This window comes from Oncorhynchus clarkii, chromosome 15 (assembly GCF_045791955.1).
Source record: "Oncorhynchus clarkii lewisi isolate Uvic-CL-2024 chromosome 15, UVic_Ocla_1.0, whole genome shotgun sequence".
Classification (NCBI taxonomy): Eukaryota; Metazoa; Chordata; class Actinopteri; order Salmoniformes; family Salmonidae; genus Oncorhynchus; species Oncorhynchus clarkii.
The window spans coordinates 32,951,522-32,970,439 of NC_092161.1; the positions used below are offsets into that span (position 1 = coordinate 32,951,522).

An 18,918-nucleotide genomic window follows, 5' to 3' on the forward strand; every position below is an offset into this window, starting at 1 on the left:
CGGCTGCGTGGTCCCATGGTGTTTATACTTGTCACGCCTTGACCTGAGTATTCTTTGTTTTCTTTATATATTTTGGTTAGGTCAGGGTTTGACATGGGTGATGTATGTGTTTTTGTACTGTCTAGAGTTTTTTGTAGGTTTATGGGGTTGTTTACCATCTAGGTGTTTATGTATGTCTATGGTTGCCTAGATTGGTTCTCAATTACAGGCAGCTGTTTATCGTTGTCTCTAATTGGGAACCATATTTAGGCAGCCATCTTCTTTGGGTATTTCGTGGGTTATTGTCTATGTCTAGTTGCCTGTGTCTGCACTGTTTATATATAGCGTCACGTTCGTTTGTTGTTTTGTAAGTTTGTGTTAGTGTTCTTTCTTCATTGAATATAGAAGATGTATTCATATCACGCTGCGCCTTGGTCTTCTCACTACGATGAACGTGACAGAATAACCCACCAACAAAGGGCCAAGCAGCGTGGTAAAAGGCAGCAGCAGCGATCGCAGGACTCAGGGACTTGGGAGGAAATTCTGGACGGCGGAGGACCCTGGGCACAACCAGGGGAATATCGCCGCCCCAAGGCAGAGCTGTGGAGGCAGCGAAAGCAGAGAGGCACCGGTATGAGGAGGCAGCACGGCAGCGTGGCTGGAAGCCCGAGAGGCAGCCCCAAAAATGTATTTGGGCTTTGGACTTGGAGCAGTCGGCAAAGTTGAGGGGTGAGCCTGAGATTGTCGAGGAGTTATTGGACAGATTGGAGGAGAGTGAACGGAGGGGTGATTATGAGACATTCGAGGAGTTGGCGAAATTGGAGGAGAGTGAAGAGAGAGAGGGGTTGGTTTGGCGTAGTATGCACGGCATTCGCCCTGAGGAGCGTGTTAGCTGTCCGATGCCACCTGTGTCAGCTCCTCGTACTCAGCCTGAAACTTGTGTTAAAGTTCCGGAAGATTTGATGCCGGCTATGCACAACAGGTCTCCAGTACACCTTCACAACCTGGTGTGTCTTGTTCCTGCTTCTCACAGTCATCCTGAGGTGCGTGTTCTCAGCCCGGTACCAACAGTACCAGTACCACGCACCAGGCCTATAGTGCGCCTTGGCAGTCCAATACGCCCTGTTCCTCTTCCCTGCACTCGCCCTGAGGTGCGTGTCCTCAGCCCACCTCACCAGTCCAGAGCGTCCGGCGACAGTACCCAGTCCAGAGCATCAGGCAACAGTACCCAGTCCAGAGCGTCCGGCTACAGTACCCAGTCCAGAGCGTCCGGCTACAGTACCCAGTCCAGAGCATCCAGCAACAGTACCCAGGCCAGACTGAACAGTCTACAGACCGGAACCTCCCACGACGGGCCGCAGACCGGAACCTCCCACAACGGGTCACAGTCCGGAACCTACCACGACGGGTCACAGTCCAGAACCTACCACGACGGGTCACTGTCCGGAACCTACCACGACGGGTCACAGTCTGGAACCTATCATGACGGGTCACTGTCCGGAACCTACCACGACGGGTCACAGTCCGGAACCTACCACGACGGGTCACAGTCCGGAACCTACCACGACGGGTCGCAGTCCGGAACCTACCACGACGGGTCGCAGTCCGAAACCTACCCGTCCGGATCCGCCAGAGTCTCCCTCCAGTCCGGATCCGCCAGAGTCTCCCTCCAGTCAGCCAGGAGCCGCCAGAGTCTCCCTCCAGTCAGCCAGGAGCCGCCAGAGTCGCCAGTCAGCCAGGACCCGCCAAAGTCGTCAGCCAGCCAGGAGCCGCCAGAGCCGTCAGCCAGCCAGGAGCCGCCAGAGCCGTCAGCCAGCCAGGAGCCGCCAGAGCCGTCAGCCAGCCAGGAGCCGCCAGAGCCGTCAGCCAGCCAGGAGCCGCCAGAGCCGTCAGCCAGCCAGGAGCCGCCAGAGCCGTCAGCCAGCCAGGAGCCACCAGAGCCGCCAGCCAGCCAGGAGCCGCCAGAGCCGTCAGCAAACCAGGAGCTGCCAGAAACGCCTGTCACGCCGGCGATGCTGGAATCTCCCTCCTGTCCGGAGCTGCCAGAGCCGCTCCTCAGTCTAGAGGCTCCTTTCCGTCCAGTGGCGCCCTCTACAATGATCTTCAGTCCGGGGCCCGCTGCGAGGGTCCCCGCTCCAGAGGCGCCACCTAAGTGGACCAAGACTGAGGTAGAGCGGGGTCCACGTCCCGCACCTGAGCCGCCGCCGTGAAAAAGGACCATCCGGACCCTCCCCTTTTGATTAGGGTTTTGCGGCCGGAGTCCGCACCTTTGTGGGGGGGGGGGGGGGGGGGTACTGTCACGCCCTGAACTGAGTATTCTTTGTTTTCTTTATATATTTTGGTTAGGTCAGGGTGCGACATGGATGATGTATGTGTTTTTGTACTGTCTAGGGTTTTTTGTAGGTGTATGGGGTTGTTTACCATCTTGGTGTTTATGTATGTCTATGGTTGCCTAGATTGGTTCTCAATTAGAGGCAGCTGTTTATCGTTGTCTCTGATTGGGAACCATATTTAGGCAGCCATCTTCTTTGGGTATTTCGTGGGTTATTGTCTGTCTAGTTGCCTGTGTCTGCACTGTTTATATATATCGTCACGTTCATTTGTTGTTTTGTAAGTTTGTGTTAGTGTTCTTTCTTCATTAAATATAGAAGATGTATTCATATCACACATATCCTTGGTCTTCTCACTACGACGAACGTGACAATACTTGATTACTATTGTTTGTACAGACCAAAGGACATTTCTCCAATAAGTACGATCTTTGTCCCCATATGCAGTTGCAAACCGTAGTCTGGCTTTTTTTATAGCGGTTATGGAGCAGTGGCTTCTTCCTTCTTGAGCGTCTTTTCAGGTTATGTCGATATAAGGCTCAATTTACTGTGGATAAAGATACTGAACGTGGTACCTTCAGGTGTTTGGAAATTGCTCCCAAGGATGAACCAGACTTGTGGAGGTCTATAATTTTTTTTCTGAGGTCTTGGCTGATCTCTTTTGATTTTCCCATGATGTCAAGCAAAGAGGCACTGAGTTTGAAGGTAGGCCTTGAAATACATCCACAGGTACACCTACAATTGACTCAAATTATGTCAATCGCCTATCAGAAGCTTCTAAAGCCATGACATAATTTTCTGGAATTTTCCAGCTGTTTCCAGCAGTCAACTTAGTGTATGTAAAATCCTGACCCACTGGAATTGTGATACAGTGAAATAATCTGTCTAAACAATTGGTGGAAAAATTACTTGTCATGCACAAAGTAGATGTCCTAACCAATTTGCCAAATCTATTGTTTGTTGACAAGAAATTTGTGGAGTGGTTGAAAAACGAGTTAACGGCTCCAACCTAAGTGTAATGTATTCAACTGCATATACTGTTTTCTATACTTTTTAAAAACGTTTTCTACTGTATCTTAGTCTGTTCCACTCCGACATTGCTCGTCCATATGTATATAGTCTTAATTCATTCCTACTTAGCTTTTTGTGTATTTGGTATATGTTGTGTAATTTGTTATATATTACTTGTTAGATATTACTGCACTGTCAGAGCTAGAAGCACAAGCATTTCGCTACACCCACAATAACATCTGCTAATCACGTGTATGTGACCAATAACATTTGCTTTGATTTGGCAGTGTAACAGGTACAGAAGTCACCCTAACTCTAAGTACATTGTAATAATAAGTCATCACAGTACTTGTTGCTCTAAACAATGATTGTTATCTGGTTGTTTTACCTACTTTAGTTGAATTCACTGATGGTAAGTTGCTCTGGATAAGAGCGTCTGCTAAATTAGTCAAATGTAAATGTACTAAGAACACTAAATGGTTTACCATGTAGTGGACAGTGACAAGGAGAAAGCTTGTGCTTTTATTGATTTGTGGCGCAGTGTCCTCTTTTCACAGGACACTGTGTACACCAAGGAGATGGGGGAAACAAGGCTCGGAAGACTCCTCTCTCCTTGTGCAGGTTAAATATAAATGACGTACAGACAGAGACACAAGGGTACCGTCGCCCGTCCTCTCTCATCAGGAGCAGCTTGCCCAACTCCATGAGTCAGCGTTTCTGCTGGGGGAAAAAAACAATTAGCCAGCCATTTTGTTCATAAAAGTGACATTTCTAAAGGTTAACAGGGAGGACATCTGTCACGTAGCTGGGGCTAAAATGGAGTTTGATATCACGTGGCGGTAATTTCAGTAATTGTGAAGTTTACTGTCAAAGGGGGGCTGCGTATCGATGAGAGCATGGCCCATCTCGGCTCATCTCTTTGTGGGTAAAAAAGGGGGTATTGCATTGGTGAAACTGCACCACAAATGATCCCAAAATGCTGATGACTTTGAGGAGGTTCATTGTCATAAAATGCTGTTTCAAATTCACACATACTAACACCCTCAAAGACACACATATACCTGATAGACAGGAGAACAGACAGACATACAAACAGACAGACATTTACGTATTGTGAAAGTAAGAGATCGTGTTCTGTCTCAAGTTCACAATAAACACACACACACACACACACACAGACCCATTAGACCCTAATGCCACCACGGAATGTATCATATTTATGGATGTCATTAACGGAGTGTAGGGAAAAGGTTGCTATTTAAAAAAGATTAAGCACAGGGACAGAGATGAATGTTCACTGTGGTTTTTACGAACTGTGGGCCCCTTGTTTCGCCATTAAACACAATCCACACTCTCTCTGATCGGTAAACCAGTAGGACGCGGGGTGGGCATAAGTCTTTTGCCACACTCTGTCCACCACCCGCCCTTTACGCCCTGTATTTAAAAACATCAACCACTGAGGCTCAGGGGTGAACGCCAAGGACCGGTTTGTGGAGGAAAAGGAAATAGCTTTGTCACTACAGGGAGGGAGGGTCCCTCTCAAGAGTGCATCTCAATAAGTTGGTAAAGTGACTTCCTCTCTTTGTCTCCTTTCCCTGAGCGGCAATGACTTGTGAAGAGTGGATTGGTGAAGTGAAGACATCTGCCATATTGCTTTCACCGATCCTGTGTTTTCAGGTTTATTGCAAATTTCAAACGTAAAAATGGGAGCGAATAAGGCAACGTCCTACTAAAAAGTTGATACTGCTACCTAGGCTTGGGAGGTATATCATATATACCGTATACCGGGGTATTTGGAAATAGTCACGGGATGGTTTTTCTATACCGTCACTATCGTTGAAACTATTTCTTGGAATTTTTTACATTTTTATATATTTGAATATTTGTAGCTACTTATATAACTTTATGAGCTGGGATGTCTGTCTTGCAAATATTTTAGGTCAGAGACTTTATACAATTAAAAAATTGTGCTTGTTAGCATTTAGTTAGTATTCTCTATTTTACATGTATTTGTTAGCATTGCTAACCTCCGGAATACAAAGGCTCAGTGAGGATTGAAAATATCGCCCCTTGTGTTCAGTGCTGGTATGGCACAAGGTAGGTATGAACGCCCAAGCCTGCTGCTACTTTTCAACACGGAGCCTTCATTGTGTGCAACTCTAAATCCTTGATAGGAAAGAGATGGAATCAGGCCTCTGATGTGGTAATTCATTAGCCAAGGCAAAGCCAATCAGTCTTTGTGATTGATCTGTCACTGGGCCAATCCTGTTTGTTTCTGTCAGTATTGGGATTAGTCCAAAAGGCTCTGTCTGTTAATTGTGTGTGTGTGTGTGTGTGTGTGTGTGTGTGTGTGTGTGTGTGTGTGTGTGTGCAAGAGTGAGTGAGAGAGAAAGAGAAGTTTGTGTCTATGGCAGAGAGAAATAGAGACTAAGAGAAAGAGATCAAAATAGACAGCGAGAGAGAAAGAGTAGGTGTGTGCGTGAGTGCAAAACAAACAGAGCGAGCCTCATGTCGGCGATGCGAATCAGATCAAATGAACATGTGCCATTAACAAACATTGACCCTTGGTCCTTCATTGTCATTAGATTAAGGGCTCCACTCAGAGCAAACAACACTTGGCTCAGTTGGGCCACATTATCTTGCATAATAAGTAGCTGTCAAAGTGGAAAAGATAGATAAAACATAAGGAACAAAAATGTAAATGCAACAAGTAAAATGTTGGTCCCATGTTTCATGAGATGAAATAAAAGATCCCAGAAATGTTCCATATGCTCAAAAATATTACTTCTCTCAAATTTTGTGGACAAATTTGTTTATATCCCTGTTAGTTAGTATGTCTCCTTTGCCGAGATAATCCATCCACCTGACAGGTGTGGCATATCAATACTGATTAAACATCATGATCATTACACAGGTGCACCTTGTGCTGTAGAAAATAAAAGGCCACTAAAATGTGTAGTTTCGTCACACAACACAATGCCACAGATGTCTCAAGTTCGGAAGGAGCGTGCAATGACATGCTGACTGTAGGAATGTTAGAGAATTTGGTAGTACGTCCAACTGGCCTCACAACCGCAGACCACGTGTAACCATGCCAGTCCAGGACCTCCACATCCGGCTTCTTCACCTGCGAGAAGCAAGCCTCCTGGCAGCTGAGGAAACTGTGGGTTTGCACAACCGAAGACCTTCTGCACAAACTGTCAGAAACCATCTCAAGGAAGCTGATCTGCGTGCTCGTCGTCCTCACCAGGTTCTTGACCTGACTGCAATTCGGCGTCGTAATGAACTCCAGTGGGCAAATGCTCACCTTCGATGGTCACTTGCACGCTGGAGAAGTGTGCGCTTCATGGATGAATCCCGGTTTCAACTGTACCGGGCAGATGGCAGACAGCCTGTATGGCTTCGTGTGGGCGAGCGGTTTGCTGATGTCAACGTTGTGAACAGAGTGCCCACTGGTGGCGATGGGGTTATGGTATGGGCAGGCATAAGCCTACGGACAACCAACACAATTGCATTTTATTGATGGCGATTTGAATGCACAGAGATACCGTGACGAGGTCCTGAAGCCCATTGTTGTGCCATTCATCCGGCACCATCACCTCATGGTACAGCATGATAATGCATGGTCCCATGTTGCAAGGATCTGTACAAAATTCCTGGAAGCTGAAAATGTCCCTGTTCTTCCATGGCCTGCATACTCACCAGACATGTCACCCATTGAACATGTTTGGGATGCTCTTTATCGACACCAGCGTGTTTCAGGTCCTGCCAATATCCAGCAACTTCGCACAGCCATTGAAGAGGAGTGGGACAACATTACACATGCCACAATCAAACAGCCTGATCAATTTTATGCAAAGTTGATATGTTGCAATGCATGATGCAAATGGTGGTCACACCAGATACTGGCTGGTTTTCTGGTCCAGGCCCCTACCTTTTATTTCAGACATCTGTGACCAACTGATGCATATATCTGTATTCCCAGTCATGTGAAACGCATAGATTAGGGTCTAATTTCTTTCTTTAATTTGACTGATTTCCATATATGAATTAGGGGTAACTCAGTAAAATCTTAGAAATTCTTGCATGTTGCGTTTATATTTTCATTCAGTGTAGATGCTATGAGACACATTCGCTATTAAACAGCAGACAAGCCAATCCCGAGCCCCTCTGATGAATTGAGTATAGCTTAACCTTTGCTCTCCGAGCCTATTTGTCAAGCAGTGGAATAGATCCAATGTACCCCTAATCTCAAACAAGCCTGTACAAACCAAACAAAGAACATTCACTGCATCTTGTATCGTTATAATTAGTCAGTTGAACATATTTTGATACATTTTCGTAATATGTAATGCATATTTGTCATTTGTTTTTAGTAGTTGTATACGTGTTATATGTGTTTGTTTTTTGTCTCTCACAACAAACACATTTTATAGGGGTGAATGGGCATGGGGGGAATGAGGAGGGGCATGGGGAGGGTTGTCTGTGTTTTTGGGATAGTGAAAACCTCATCACGGTGGTAGCAATTCATGAAACAATTCAATTGAAAGTAATAAACCAATGTTACAGCTTTAATGCACTCATCTGAGTGTGACAATATGCCCATTGTTGTTCAGTGGTGGCGCCCTTGGCCTGCTGTTTGAGTACCACTGCTGTACATCTTGTTGAGGGAATGCTGTCTTACCTTGGATGTGTGATGGATGAGAGCTCTGTTTCTCAAACCTCTCGAGTACCCCCCTGCAATTCTACTTATTTGTCTCAACTGGTCAACTAATCATCAAGCCCTTGAATCAGGTGTGAGTCAAGTAGTTGAATCCGATGCGCTAGCTAGTACTGCGAAACACTGTGTTAAGAGTAACCAGGGTCGTATTCACTAGGAACCAAATGGAAGCAAACTGACTGAACAGTGGTGGGACTACCTGAACTTGTCCAATAAGAAACGCTTGTTTCCGTTGCAAAACAGTGCTACGGTGTGCATAATGAATACGACCCAGGTGTGCTAGTACTGGGAAACACTGTGTTAGAGTATCACAGCTGTCTTGTGAAGAACATGGCGTCTTACTTTGGATGTGTGAACTGGTCGATCTTCTCCACTAGGTCTCTTCCGATGCTCCTCACCAGGTCATAGAAGTCATTCTCCGTGTAGCCCTCGGCCAGAAGTAGATGTCGTTGGTCAGAGGTGGGTTCCTTACTGAGAGGTTGAGAAGGGGAGAAGGAGGAGGGAAGAGAACGAGAGAGAAAAATAATTGAGTGCACTTTTAGAGAAAAAAACTAAAAAGGAGAGACTGCAATTCACACTTTGGGTTTGTCTTCGCCACTGCCACCAATCACGTTGTTTTAGATTTTAAATCAATTTCTAACCAACAGCCAATGGAATTCATGCTTTGAATTTCCTACCCAAATCATCTAAGTCACTTCAAACCTAGTTCTAGAGCTGCTACACAATCACCATGAAAAAAGCTACTTTTAGATCATTTTAGACCAATTTTTTGGCTGATCCATTTAGGGTAAAGAGTTTCCACACAGAGAAACTAAGAGGAAGATGAAGAAGAGCAAAAGAGTGGGTGATAAAGAACCGTCAATGACAAAAGAGTAGAGACGCTGTGACAACATTCCCTTTCGAATCGTGTTGTGGAAAGTAGAGGTTGAAACAAATCACGCCAACATTTTCGGTGGAGGATAGAACAGGAAGACAAAAACACATTCAAATCTGTGGAACTTTTCACAGGCTACACTGGAACAGACTGCAGGGAGGTAAACCAGACAGGCCTGTGTGTTGTGAAGCCATGAGTCGGAGTTTGACTCATACCCGATGGGAGTTGCACAACATTAGGGCTTTGGGGATCCCTGGTCTCTCCTCAGACCCCTCACACTGGGGAAATACGAGGCTAATTAGACAAGCTCGCTAAATCCCAAATCAAACTCTAGCCCCTCTTCACTAGGCACTTCGGTAGAAGACACTTCTGTAGATCTGAAGAGAATGGATACGGGTAAGCAATATGGAAAAATTCCATCAAGCCTATCTGAGGGCAAAGTGAAGCAAGTAGCATATTGCTTATACTTATCCCTTCAGATCTACAGGAGTGCCTAGGGGTTGATTTGGGATTTAGAATAAACGTAAAGACATAAATGGATCCCCTTGTCTTTGGTAGTACTGTACAATAATGGTATTTTAGCAAAGGCTTTCATCTGAAGCAACTTCCAGCTAATGCATATACTGAAACTACCAACTATGCTGCATCAAATACCACAGTCCAACCGAGCCATAAGAAATATGGGTCCAAAAAACACCTCCCCTGGCTGTAAAGAGGAGGAATAATCCCAAGTGTCAACCAGTCCAGAATGGTGTTTCTGGGGCCAGGAGGGTGGACCAGGCCTCTGCCACCGGTCTTGAAGTGTATTCAGAGGGTAGTGGAAAACACAGAGGGGGTGAAAAGAAACTCTGCTGACCTCCCCGGTCACACCTCATTACCATTCCAGCGTTTAGAGAGAGGATTGGGGGAGGAGGTGGAGGCAGGAAGAAAAGCCGTGACCAAGCGCAGCGAGAGTGCACAGGCCCTGGGCAGCAGCAGAGGTGACAAGTCAGTCCATCCAAACCCGGTTCCCGGTACAAGTTGGAGAGCACGAGCTATAAATAATGCCAACAAGGTCATTAGGCATCATGGAGGGCGGGATGTCTCTCTTCTCCTACCCCTTCCTGCTCCTTCCTCCTTTACCGCTGTGGGCCCGGAGTGAGTGATGGAGGGAGGCTGAGGGGGAGATGAGCTGAAAAATGAGCGGGAGACGGAGTGATCGCTCACCGACTGCTTGCTTCCCACTCTACGGCCACAGTCCGGCCCTGCCATATTGTGGGTAGTAGAGTGTCTTACATAGTGTGGGCATGATCTAGCCCTGCCATATTGTGAGTTATAAAATGTCTTGCATAATGTGGGTGTTTCATAGAAGGCCTGCAGAATACCGATATTGAAAGGTGGTGGCTTTTTGACAACAGAAACCTTCCTTGACTAATTAAAATTACTTGTGAAAAGTGGACGTCTGCCATAATAAAAATTCCACATGATACACTGTGCAGTGCAGCGTCTGCCATATTCAAGAAGTGCCGTATGGATAACGTCGGTCAGGTAGGTGTCGACAAAGGTCAATGTGAACATCTCATCATGTACCAACTTCAATCAAATCCAATTAAATTAAGTGTAATTATGTTCAAAGTAAGCATGTTCAAAAAGTCCCCGGTTCTGCCCCCCCCCCCAAAAAAAATCTACCAATACTTAGTTAAAAAAAGGTAGTTAAAAAGCAATTAAAAGCGATATTAGTTTCTGGCCAAATCCTTCAACAATGACGGCTACCGTCGAGTCCTCTCAGCAAACAGGTGACGTCCTAAGGACAACAGGCGATGCCATGTCCCTTTAAGGGTTTCGGCGAGATGTTATCCCACTGACGTTCTCGGGACCGTAAGTGGACGTTCAGTACAGATCCTGGTCTGGTCGCAGTATAACATTATAATAATGTATTTTGATGTTCATTAGGGAACGTTACGAAAAGGTTCCTGTTTGGTTCTGATAGGACGTTATCCATGTGACATTCAATGACCTAAAAGGGACATTTCATGATGGTCAGTGGTTCTCAACTGGTCTTGAACCAGGCTGTTTCAGTCGCGATCCAATATTTGTGTCGCAATTTAGTTTTTGTCAGGACCTTTTTAGGACGTTCTCAGGACTTTTTACTAGTCCTTAGGACGTTGTGTGATAGACCCAAGGTTCTATCACGCTCTTGGGGACCTTTGTCTAGTTCCCTGTAAGTTACCAGGAAGTCATTGAGGACCAGGTCAGGACCTTTTTAGGAATGGGATTTTACTAGTCCTTAGGACGTTGCTTAACAAGGGAATGTTCTCTGGGGGATCTTTGTCTAGTTCCCTGTAACTTACCAGAAAGTAATTGAGGACCATGTTAGGATATTTGTAAGATCTTCTCAAGACATTTATTTTACCAGTAGTCAGGATGTTATGCGATGGTCCCAGGTGTCCCAAACCATTATAAGTAAATTAATTAAATGGTATGGGGGTTTTAAGGTAAGTGGTACGGTGTTCAGCTAAAACTGTGTAAAAATATTTCATCGATGATGATTACATTTGACATGATTATTTAGTATTATTGACTTTTCAATATGACTCCACCTCAGATTTGAACTCACAACTAGGGCTGTTACTGTGGCCGTATTACCGCCACACCGGCGGTCACGACTCATGATGGCAGTCAAATTCCATGTGACTGTTTAGTCACGGTAACTAGGCTTCTCCATATGCTCTGATGCTGCTGATGTAGTAGCCTTCTAAACTTGCTAACTGCCGGGTACCCGTAATTGTCCCTCTAATTACTCTGACATCAATGCAAATGTAATCGAGAATCAAACACTTAATGAGAGCCCATGAGCTGATGTTGCACAACATTTCTATAGGCTATGCAATTGTGTGAGAAAACACAGTGATGGCCACTATTAAAAAGAGGAGGATCCCATCAGCTTTCTATAGGCTAGGCCGACTATATTAATTTCTCAACTTTCCTAATGTTAAGCATATTGCTTCTTTTTAAAACAGGAGTATGGCCTACCTGGCTGGCATGAAAATGAACCATGGAAATGTGTCCTCCATTTGCTATTTAAGTGCATGGATGAAGCTGCCCCTGTTTCATGATAATGGTCCATTCTAAATCAAAACAAATTTCACACATACAGTTGAAGTCGGAAGTTTACATACCCCTTAGTTAAATACATTTAAACTCAGTTTTTCACAATTCTTGACATTTAATCCTAGTAAAAGTTCCCTGCCTTAGGTCAGTTAGGATCATCACTTTATTTTAAGAATGGGAAATGTCAGAATAATAGTAGAGAGCATGATTAATTTCAGCTTTCATTTCTTTCATCACATTCCCAGTGGATCAGAAGTTTACAAACACTCAATTAGTATTTGGTAAAATTGCCTTTAAATTGTTTAACTTGGGTCAAACGTTTCGGGTGGCCTTCTACAAGCTTCCCACAATAAATTGGATGGACTCAGTTACACAGAGCTGGTGTAACTGAGTCAGGTTTGTAGGCCTCCTTGCTCGCACATGCTTTTTCAGTTCTGCCCACAGATTTTCTATAGGATTGAGGTCAGTGTTTTGTGATGGCCACTCCAATACCTTGACTTTGTTCTCCTTAAACCATTTTGCCACAACTTTGGAAGTATGCTTGGGGTCATTGTCCATTTGGAAGACCCATTTACAACCAAGCTTTAACTTCCAGACTGATGTCTTGAGATGTTGCTTCAATATATCCACGTAATTTTCCAGCCTCATGATGCCATCTATTTTGTGAAGTGCACCAGTCCTTCCTGCAGCAAAGCACCCCCACAACATGATGCTGCCACCCCATGCTTCACGGTTGGGATGGCGTTCTTCGGTTTGCAAGCCTCCCCCTTTTTCCACCAAACATAATGATGGTCATTATGGCCAAACAGTTCAATATTTGTTTCATCAGACCAGAGGACATTTCTCAAAAAAGTACAATCTTCGGCCTCCCGGATGGCGCAGTGGTCTAAGGCACTGCAATGCAGTGCTAGCTGTGCCACCAGAGACTCTGGATTCAAGCCCAGATTCTGTTGCAGCCAGTCGCGACCAGGAGGTCCATGGGGGTGATGCACAATTGGCCTAGCGTCGTCTGGGTAAGGGAGGGTTTGGCCGGTAGGGATATCCTTGTCTCGGGCCGGGCGCAGTGCACGCTGACCAGGTTGCTAGGTGTACGGTGTTTCCTCCGACACATTGGTGTCGTCTCTCCCGAGCCCGTACGGGAGTTGTAATGATGAGACAAGACAGTAACTACTAACAATTGGATACCACGTAAAAGGGGTTAAGAAAAAAATAAGTATGATCTATGTCCCCATGTGCAGTTGCAACCCGTAGTCTGGGTTTTTAAAGAGCAATGGTTTCTTCCTCGCTGAGCGGCGTTTCAGGTTACGTTTTACTGTGGATATAGATACTTTTGTACCCGTTTCCTCCAGCATATTCACAAGGTCCTTTGCTGTTGTTCTGGGATTGATTTTCACTTTTCACACCAAAGTACGTTCATCTCTAGGAGACAGAACGCGTCTCCTTCCTGAGCGGTATGACAGCTGCGTGGTCCCATGGTGTTTATACTTGCGTACTATTGTTTGTACAGATGAACATGGTACCTTCAGGCGTTTGGAAATTGCTCCCAAGGATGAACCAGACTTTTTTTCTGAGGTCTTGGCTGATTTCTTTAGATTTTCCCATGATGTCAAGCAAAGAGGCACTGAGTTTGAAGGTAGGCCTCGAAATACATCCACAGGTACACCTCCAATTGACTCAAATGATGTCAATCGTCTATCAGAAGATTCTAATGCCATGACATCATTTTCTGGAATTTTCCAAGCTGTTTAAAGGCACAGTCAATTTAGTGTATGTAAACTTCTAACCCATTGGAATTGTGATACAGTGAATTATAAGTGAAATAATGTCTGTAAACAACTGTTGGAAAAATTACTTGTCATACACAAGGTCCTAACCGACTTGCCTAAACTATAGTTTGTTAACAAGAAATTTGTGGAGTGGTTGAAAAACAAGTTTTAATGACTCCAACCTAAGTATATGTAAACTTCCGACTTCAACTGTATTATTTAGTACATGTAAAGACAAGATTAAATAAACAAATAGTGTGATGGGTGACAATATTAGCCTATCACTTGTGAATGATATGCTGGCAGCTTCATTAAATAGTATCCGCAAAACACCAGTCTCAACGTCAACAGTGAAGAAGTGACTCCGGGATGCTGGCCTTCTTGGCACAGCTCCTCTGTCCAGTGTCTGTGTTCTTTAGCCCATGTTAATATATATTTTTTTTTGGGCCAGTCTGAGATATGGCTTTTTCTTTGCATCTCTGGCTAGAAGGCCAGCATCCCGGAGTCGCCTCTTCACTGTTGACGTTGAGACTGGTGTTTTGCGGGTACTATTTAATGAAGCTGCCAGTTGAGGACTTGTGAGGCATCTAGATAGAGCTATGGCCTGAGGTCAAAATGAACATTTAACCTAATATTGAGGCAATACTGTATACTGTTTGTTAACAGAGACATTGTTTACACACAATGGATTAAAACAACTTTCTGGGAGGTTATGATGGGGTAAAACAGTTGAGCTAAGCTCATGAGGCATTTATAGTTGACAGCCTATTCTTTAAGAATCAATAGACCTATACGGTATAATTCATGTAAATGATCAAAACAGCTGTAAATATCACCTTTTAACATAGTTTTTAATTGACCAAAGGGCCCGGTTAAAAGGCCCCCCATAACGGTACAGCAGTGGCGGCTTCACCTCTGCCTGAACCGGCACCTGCACTCCACCTGTCTCTACACAGTGAGAAGGACTCATGAAAAAAACATCCCAACTGTGGGATAGCGTTGAGTGACATGCGCAAGCCTGTCCTCTCGACCCGGGCCGTGGAGAAAAAAAGCCTGAGGTAAAGTGAAAAAAGAAAGAATGCAGTAGGTAACGTAAGAGTTATGAGTGATGCTGAACTGAAGTGGTACTTAGTAGTTCTTATCAGTATGTTACTTGAAGCGGATGTGGTTCAATGTCTGAGCTGAGTGTCATTCCCTGGGGCAAACCAAACAGGATATACAATTTAAGAAGCTATTACGTGCAGTTGCCACACCCCTGTGGCAAAAACAAATGTTCAGAAAAAACAAGATTATTTGACGGAAGCACAATGTGTAAGCGAATTAGGAAGCAGGCAAACAATGACAGTCATGCTGTGGTCAACATGGATAAGCTAAACTGCTTCGGCAGCTCTACATTGGTCCTTTCTTGGCGAACAGAACCTTGGTTTAGTGGGATAATGGGCTTGCTTGGGCATTCTTATTCACACAACCGAGGAAAAAAACAGCTTGCGAAAACACATTACAGTAAACACGGGCGTGACGAGGAATACCAATGGTCCCAGACGGCACAGAGGGCATTAGGAAAACGAGAAACTCTCCTCCAGGAAAGAGAAAAGAAGAGGGGGATGGAAAAGTTAATGTGCTTTCAAACAAGAGCTATGAAGGCTATAGGCGGTCAGGAGGGAAAATGTAAAACGTGTGTGTACACGTTTGATGAGTGGGTGGGGGTCAGGGTCAGGGAGACGAAGGCAGAAGCAGAGACGGAGGGTGTAAAGCAGCAGTAACTAAACAGAGACTGTCAAAAGGTAGAGGAGGAGAGACTACTAAATATCTATCTATAATGTCTGAAGTGGAGCATAATGTAGCCTGCCTGAGCAAGAACCTCCATTGAATGAAAACTAACGAACATACACTATCTTCAGGTATGAAGTATGAAACCGTGTGCTCCTCTGTGATTCGACATGCGTATTACCTAGTGTCAATTCGAGAGAGATTTTGGCCAATCATTCTTCATCCATGCTTTCCTTCATTCATTAATTCTTATATTCAGTTTCGGGGTTCTAATTGTATAGTTTGATTGTTATTGTTTATGATCCAGGAGCTAGAATGTAAAGAAATTCCAGAACACTATGCTTGAAAAGTATGGCATATTTATTTGACCTCTGCAGTGCCTTCAGAAAGTATTCACACTCCCTGACTGTTTTAACATTTTGATGTCTTACAAAGTGGGATTAAAATGGATATAATTGTCATTTTTTCGTCAACGATCTACACAAAATACTCTAATGTCAAAGTGGAAGAAAAATGTGAACCTTTTTATTTTTTATGGAAAATAAAAAAACAAATTTATCATGATTTACATACGCATTCAACCCTCTGAGTCAATACATGTTAGAATCACCTTTGGCAGTGATTACAGCTGTGAGTCTTTGTAGATAAGTCTTTAAGAGTTTTACACACCTGGATTGTGCAACATTTGCCCAAATTGTCAAATTTATTTGATTTTTTAAGGGGTAGATCAGCTTCATTACTGCAGATAGATTGTGGCTTCTACCAATGTAATTGTCTTCATCATTTCCAATCCCCCATATATTTTTGGGGTAAATATAGAAAATACATATATCTTTAATACATTTTCCCTTAACCCTACCACCCCTCCCCAAATTGGAGTAAACTAATGGACAACAACACTTAGGCTTCTTCTTCCTGCGTATACATACTAAATACATTTTACAGACACAGTATATTTTACTATAGTTACCTTTTGTTTGTTTTTAGTCTCATCCTTCCACTCAACCCCTTCCATCTATCTCTGAACACCATCCAGTTTTGATTTCTGTCAAATTGGTTGTTGATCATTGCTAGACAACCATTTTCAGGTTTTGACATAGATTTTCAAGCATAGCTGGAACTCGGCCACTCACAGAACAGGAACATTCACACTCTTCTTGGTAAGCAACTACAGTGGAGATTTGGCCTTGTGTTTCAGGTTATTTTCCTGCTGAAAGGTTAACTCATCTTCCAGTGTCTAGTGGAAAGCAGACTGAACCAGGTTTTCCTCTAGGAATTAGCTTGTGCTTAGCTCCATTCCCTTTCTTTTTAATCCTGAAAAACTCCCGTCTTTAACGATTACAAGCATACCCATAATATGATGCTTGAAAATGTGGAGAGTGGTACTCAGTAATTGTCACGCCCTGACCTTAGAGATCCTTAAATGTCTCTATTTTGGTTTGGTCAGGGCGTGATTTGAGTTGGGCATTCTATGTTTTCTATTTCTGTGTGTTTGGCCGGGTGTGGTTCTCAATCAGAGGCAGCTGTCTATCGTTGTCTCTGATTGAGAACCATACTTAGGTAGCCTTTTCCCACCTGTGTTTTGTGGGTAGTTATTTTCTGTTTTGTGTGTCTGCACCAGACAGAACTGTTTTGTTTGTGCCGCTTTGTTATTCTTTGTTCTTGTGTTCAGTTTCATTAAAAATCATGAACACGTACCACGCTGCACCTTGGTCCTCTTCTTCAAACAGCCGTTATTGTAATGTGTTAAATTGGATTATCATAAAACTTTGTAATCAGGATAAAAAGGGAATTGTTAAACTTCAAAAGTTTCCAGTAATATACCCTCCCTGTGCAACCCTAGATATAATGTTTGTGGTTGTATACAAGTGTAAGCAACGTTTGAAATGATTTAGTCAAATATTATATCTGATTGGGCATCTTGCAATCAATTTGCAGTCTACAAATGATTTGCAATTATGTTCCGGACCCCTGACTGTCTGCTCAAGAAAAAGAAAATCAGCCAGTGACTGAATCTAGTTGATGATCCCTGCTTTAGCACCTTGTCGCAAACAGAATGCATGTTTTATGTGGGACAGCGATGATGTAGTCATTACAAAATCATGTTAAACACTATTATTGCACACAGTGTGACTTGTTAAGCACATTTTTAATCCTGAACTTATTTAGACTTAACAAAGGGGCTGAATACTTTTTGACCCAAGACATTTTAATTTTTAAAGAATTTGTTAATTTAAAAAAAAACATAATTCCACTTTGACATTATGGGGTATTGTGTGTAGATCAGTAACAAAATTAATCCATTTTGAATTTAGACTGTAAAACAACAAAATGTGGAAAAAGTCAAAGGTTGTGAATACTTTCTGAAGGAACTGTATGAGTTTATTGGTAGTTCATAAACAAAGATGCATGGAATGTGTAGTCTGAACAAGCCACGTTTGGTGATTTACTGCCATCTGCAGTGCTGGAATGTTTGCTCAGGAGTATAATTCATTGGCTGATCCCTCCTGCTGACCTGGATGAAATTCTGTGACCCCTCTGAAGTATCACCCAATTGACTACTTTAAAATGGGCTTTGTGGCAAGTGCTACTTCTATCCAGATCTATGGTCGAAACCTCAACGGCCAAAAATGGCGGAGTAATAGTGTTTTAAAAAGACAAATATAATCTAGGGCTTTACCTGGAAGGTGACTGGGTTGTTGATGTTGGGCAGGCAGAACTGCTTGATGAAGCGATTATCCTGGCTCCAGAAGAAGCGGATGTTGGGGATCCCGTACAGCACAATGGCCAGGCGCTCCAGGCCCAGTCCAAATGCACAGCCCATCTTCTTAGTTGCTTCAGCTAGAAAAGGATACAATAAGAAATTAGACCAGTTGTTCCCAGACCTTTTTGGAGTGGTTACCCACCTAAGGCTGATTGGGATTTACAAGTTACCGAAAAATTTTGCGACACCGACACATTGAGTATCACAATTTTAGGTGTTTTGAGAACTGATAGTCTAGAGCAGGTATTCCCAAACTGGGGTACACGTAATGCCGTCGGGGGTACGCAAAAAAAAAATGTGATTCACATAAAAAATTAATAAAAAAAACATAAAAACATGTATTTTTTATTTTTAACATTTTCAAACAGTCTATTTATATTTTCCAACGGGGCTATACATTTGGGTAAGGTTTTTCTCTTGCCTGAGTAGCCTCGTTTCATTGCCAAAAATAAAATGAAACCATCTAGTGTTCAGCAAAATAGCAACACAAGGTCAAATACAGGTAGCCCAGTCAAATAATTAACATCCAATCACCTTAACCGTTACTCTCTTGCGGGAATTCCACTAATGGTCCGTATGTAGCCAAATGTAGCTGCTGCTCATTCCGTTTGCTC

General features: G+C 43.7%; 1 protein-coding gene across 1 annotated transcript in view; it reads right to left on the reverse strand.

Moving 5' to 3' along the window:
* Window positions 1-18,918, reverse strand: part of LOC139366837 (phenylalanyl-tRNA synthetase 2, mitochondrial) — a 125,932-nt gene that overhangs the window by 57,744 nt on the left and 49,270 nt on the right. The window contains 4 exon segments of the mRNA XM_071104531.1: window positions 8,383-8,473; window positions 8,476-8,507; window positions 18,103-18,113; window positions 18,221-18,375. Coding sequence (XP_070960632.1) covers window positions 8,383-8,473; window positions 8,476-8,507; window positions 18,103-18,113; window positions 18,221-18,375 — 289 coding nt within the window.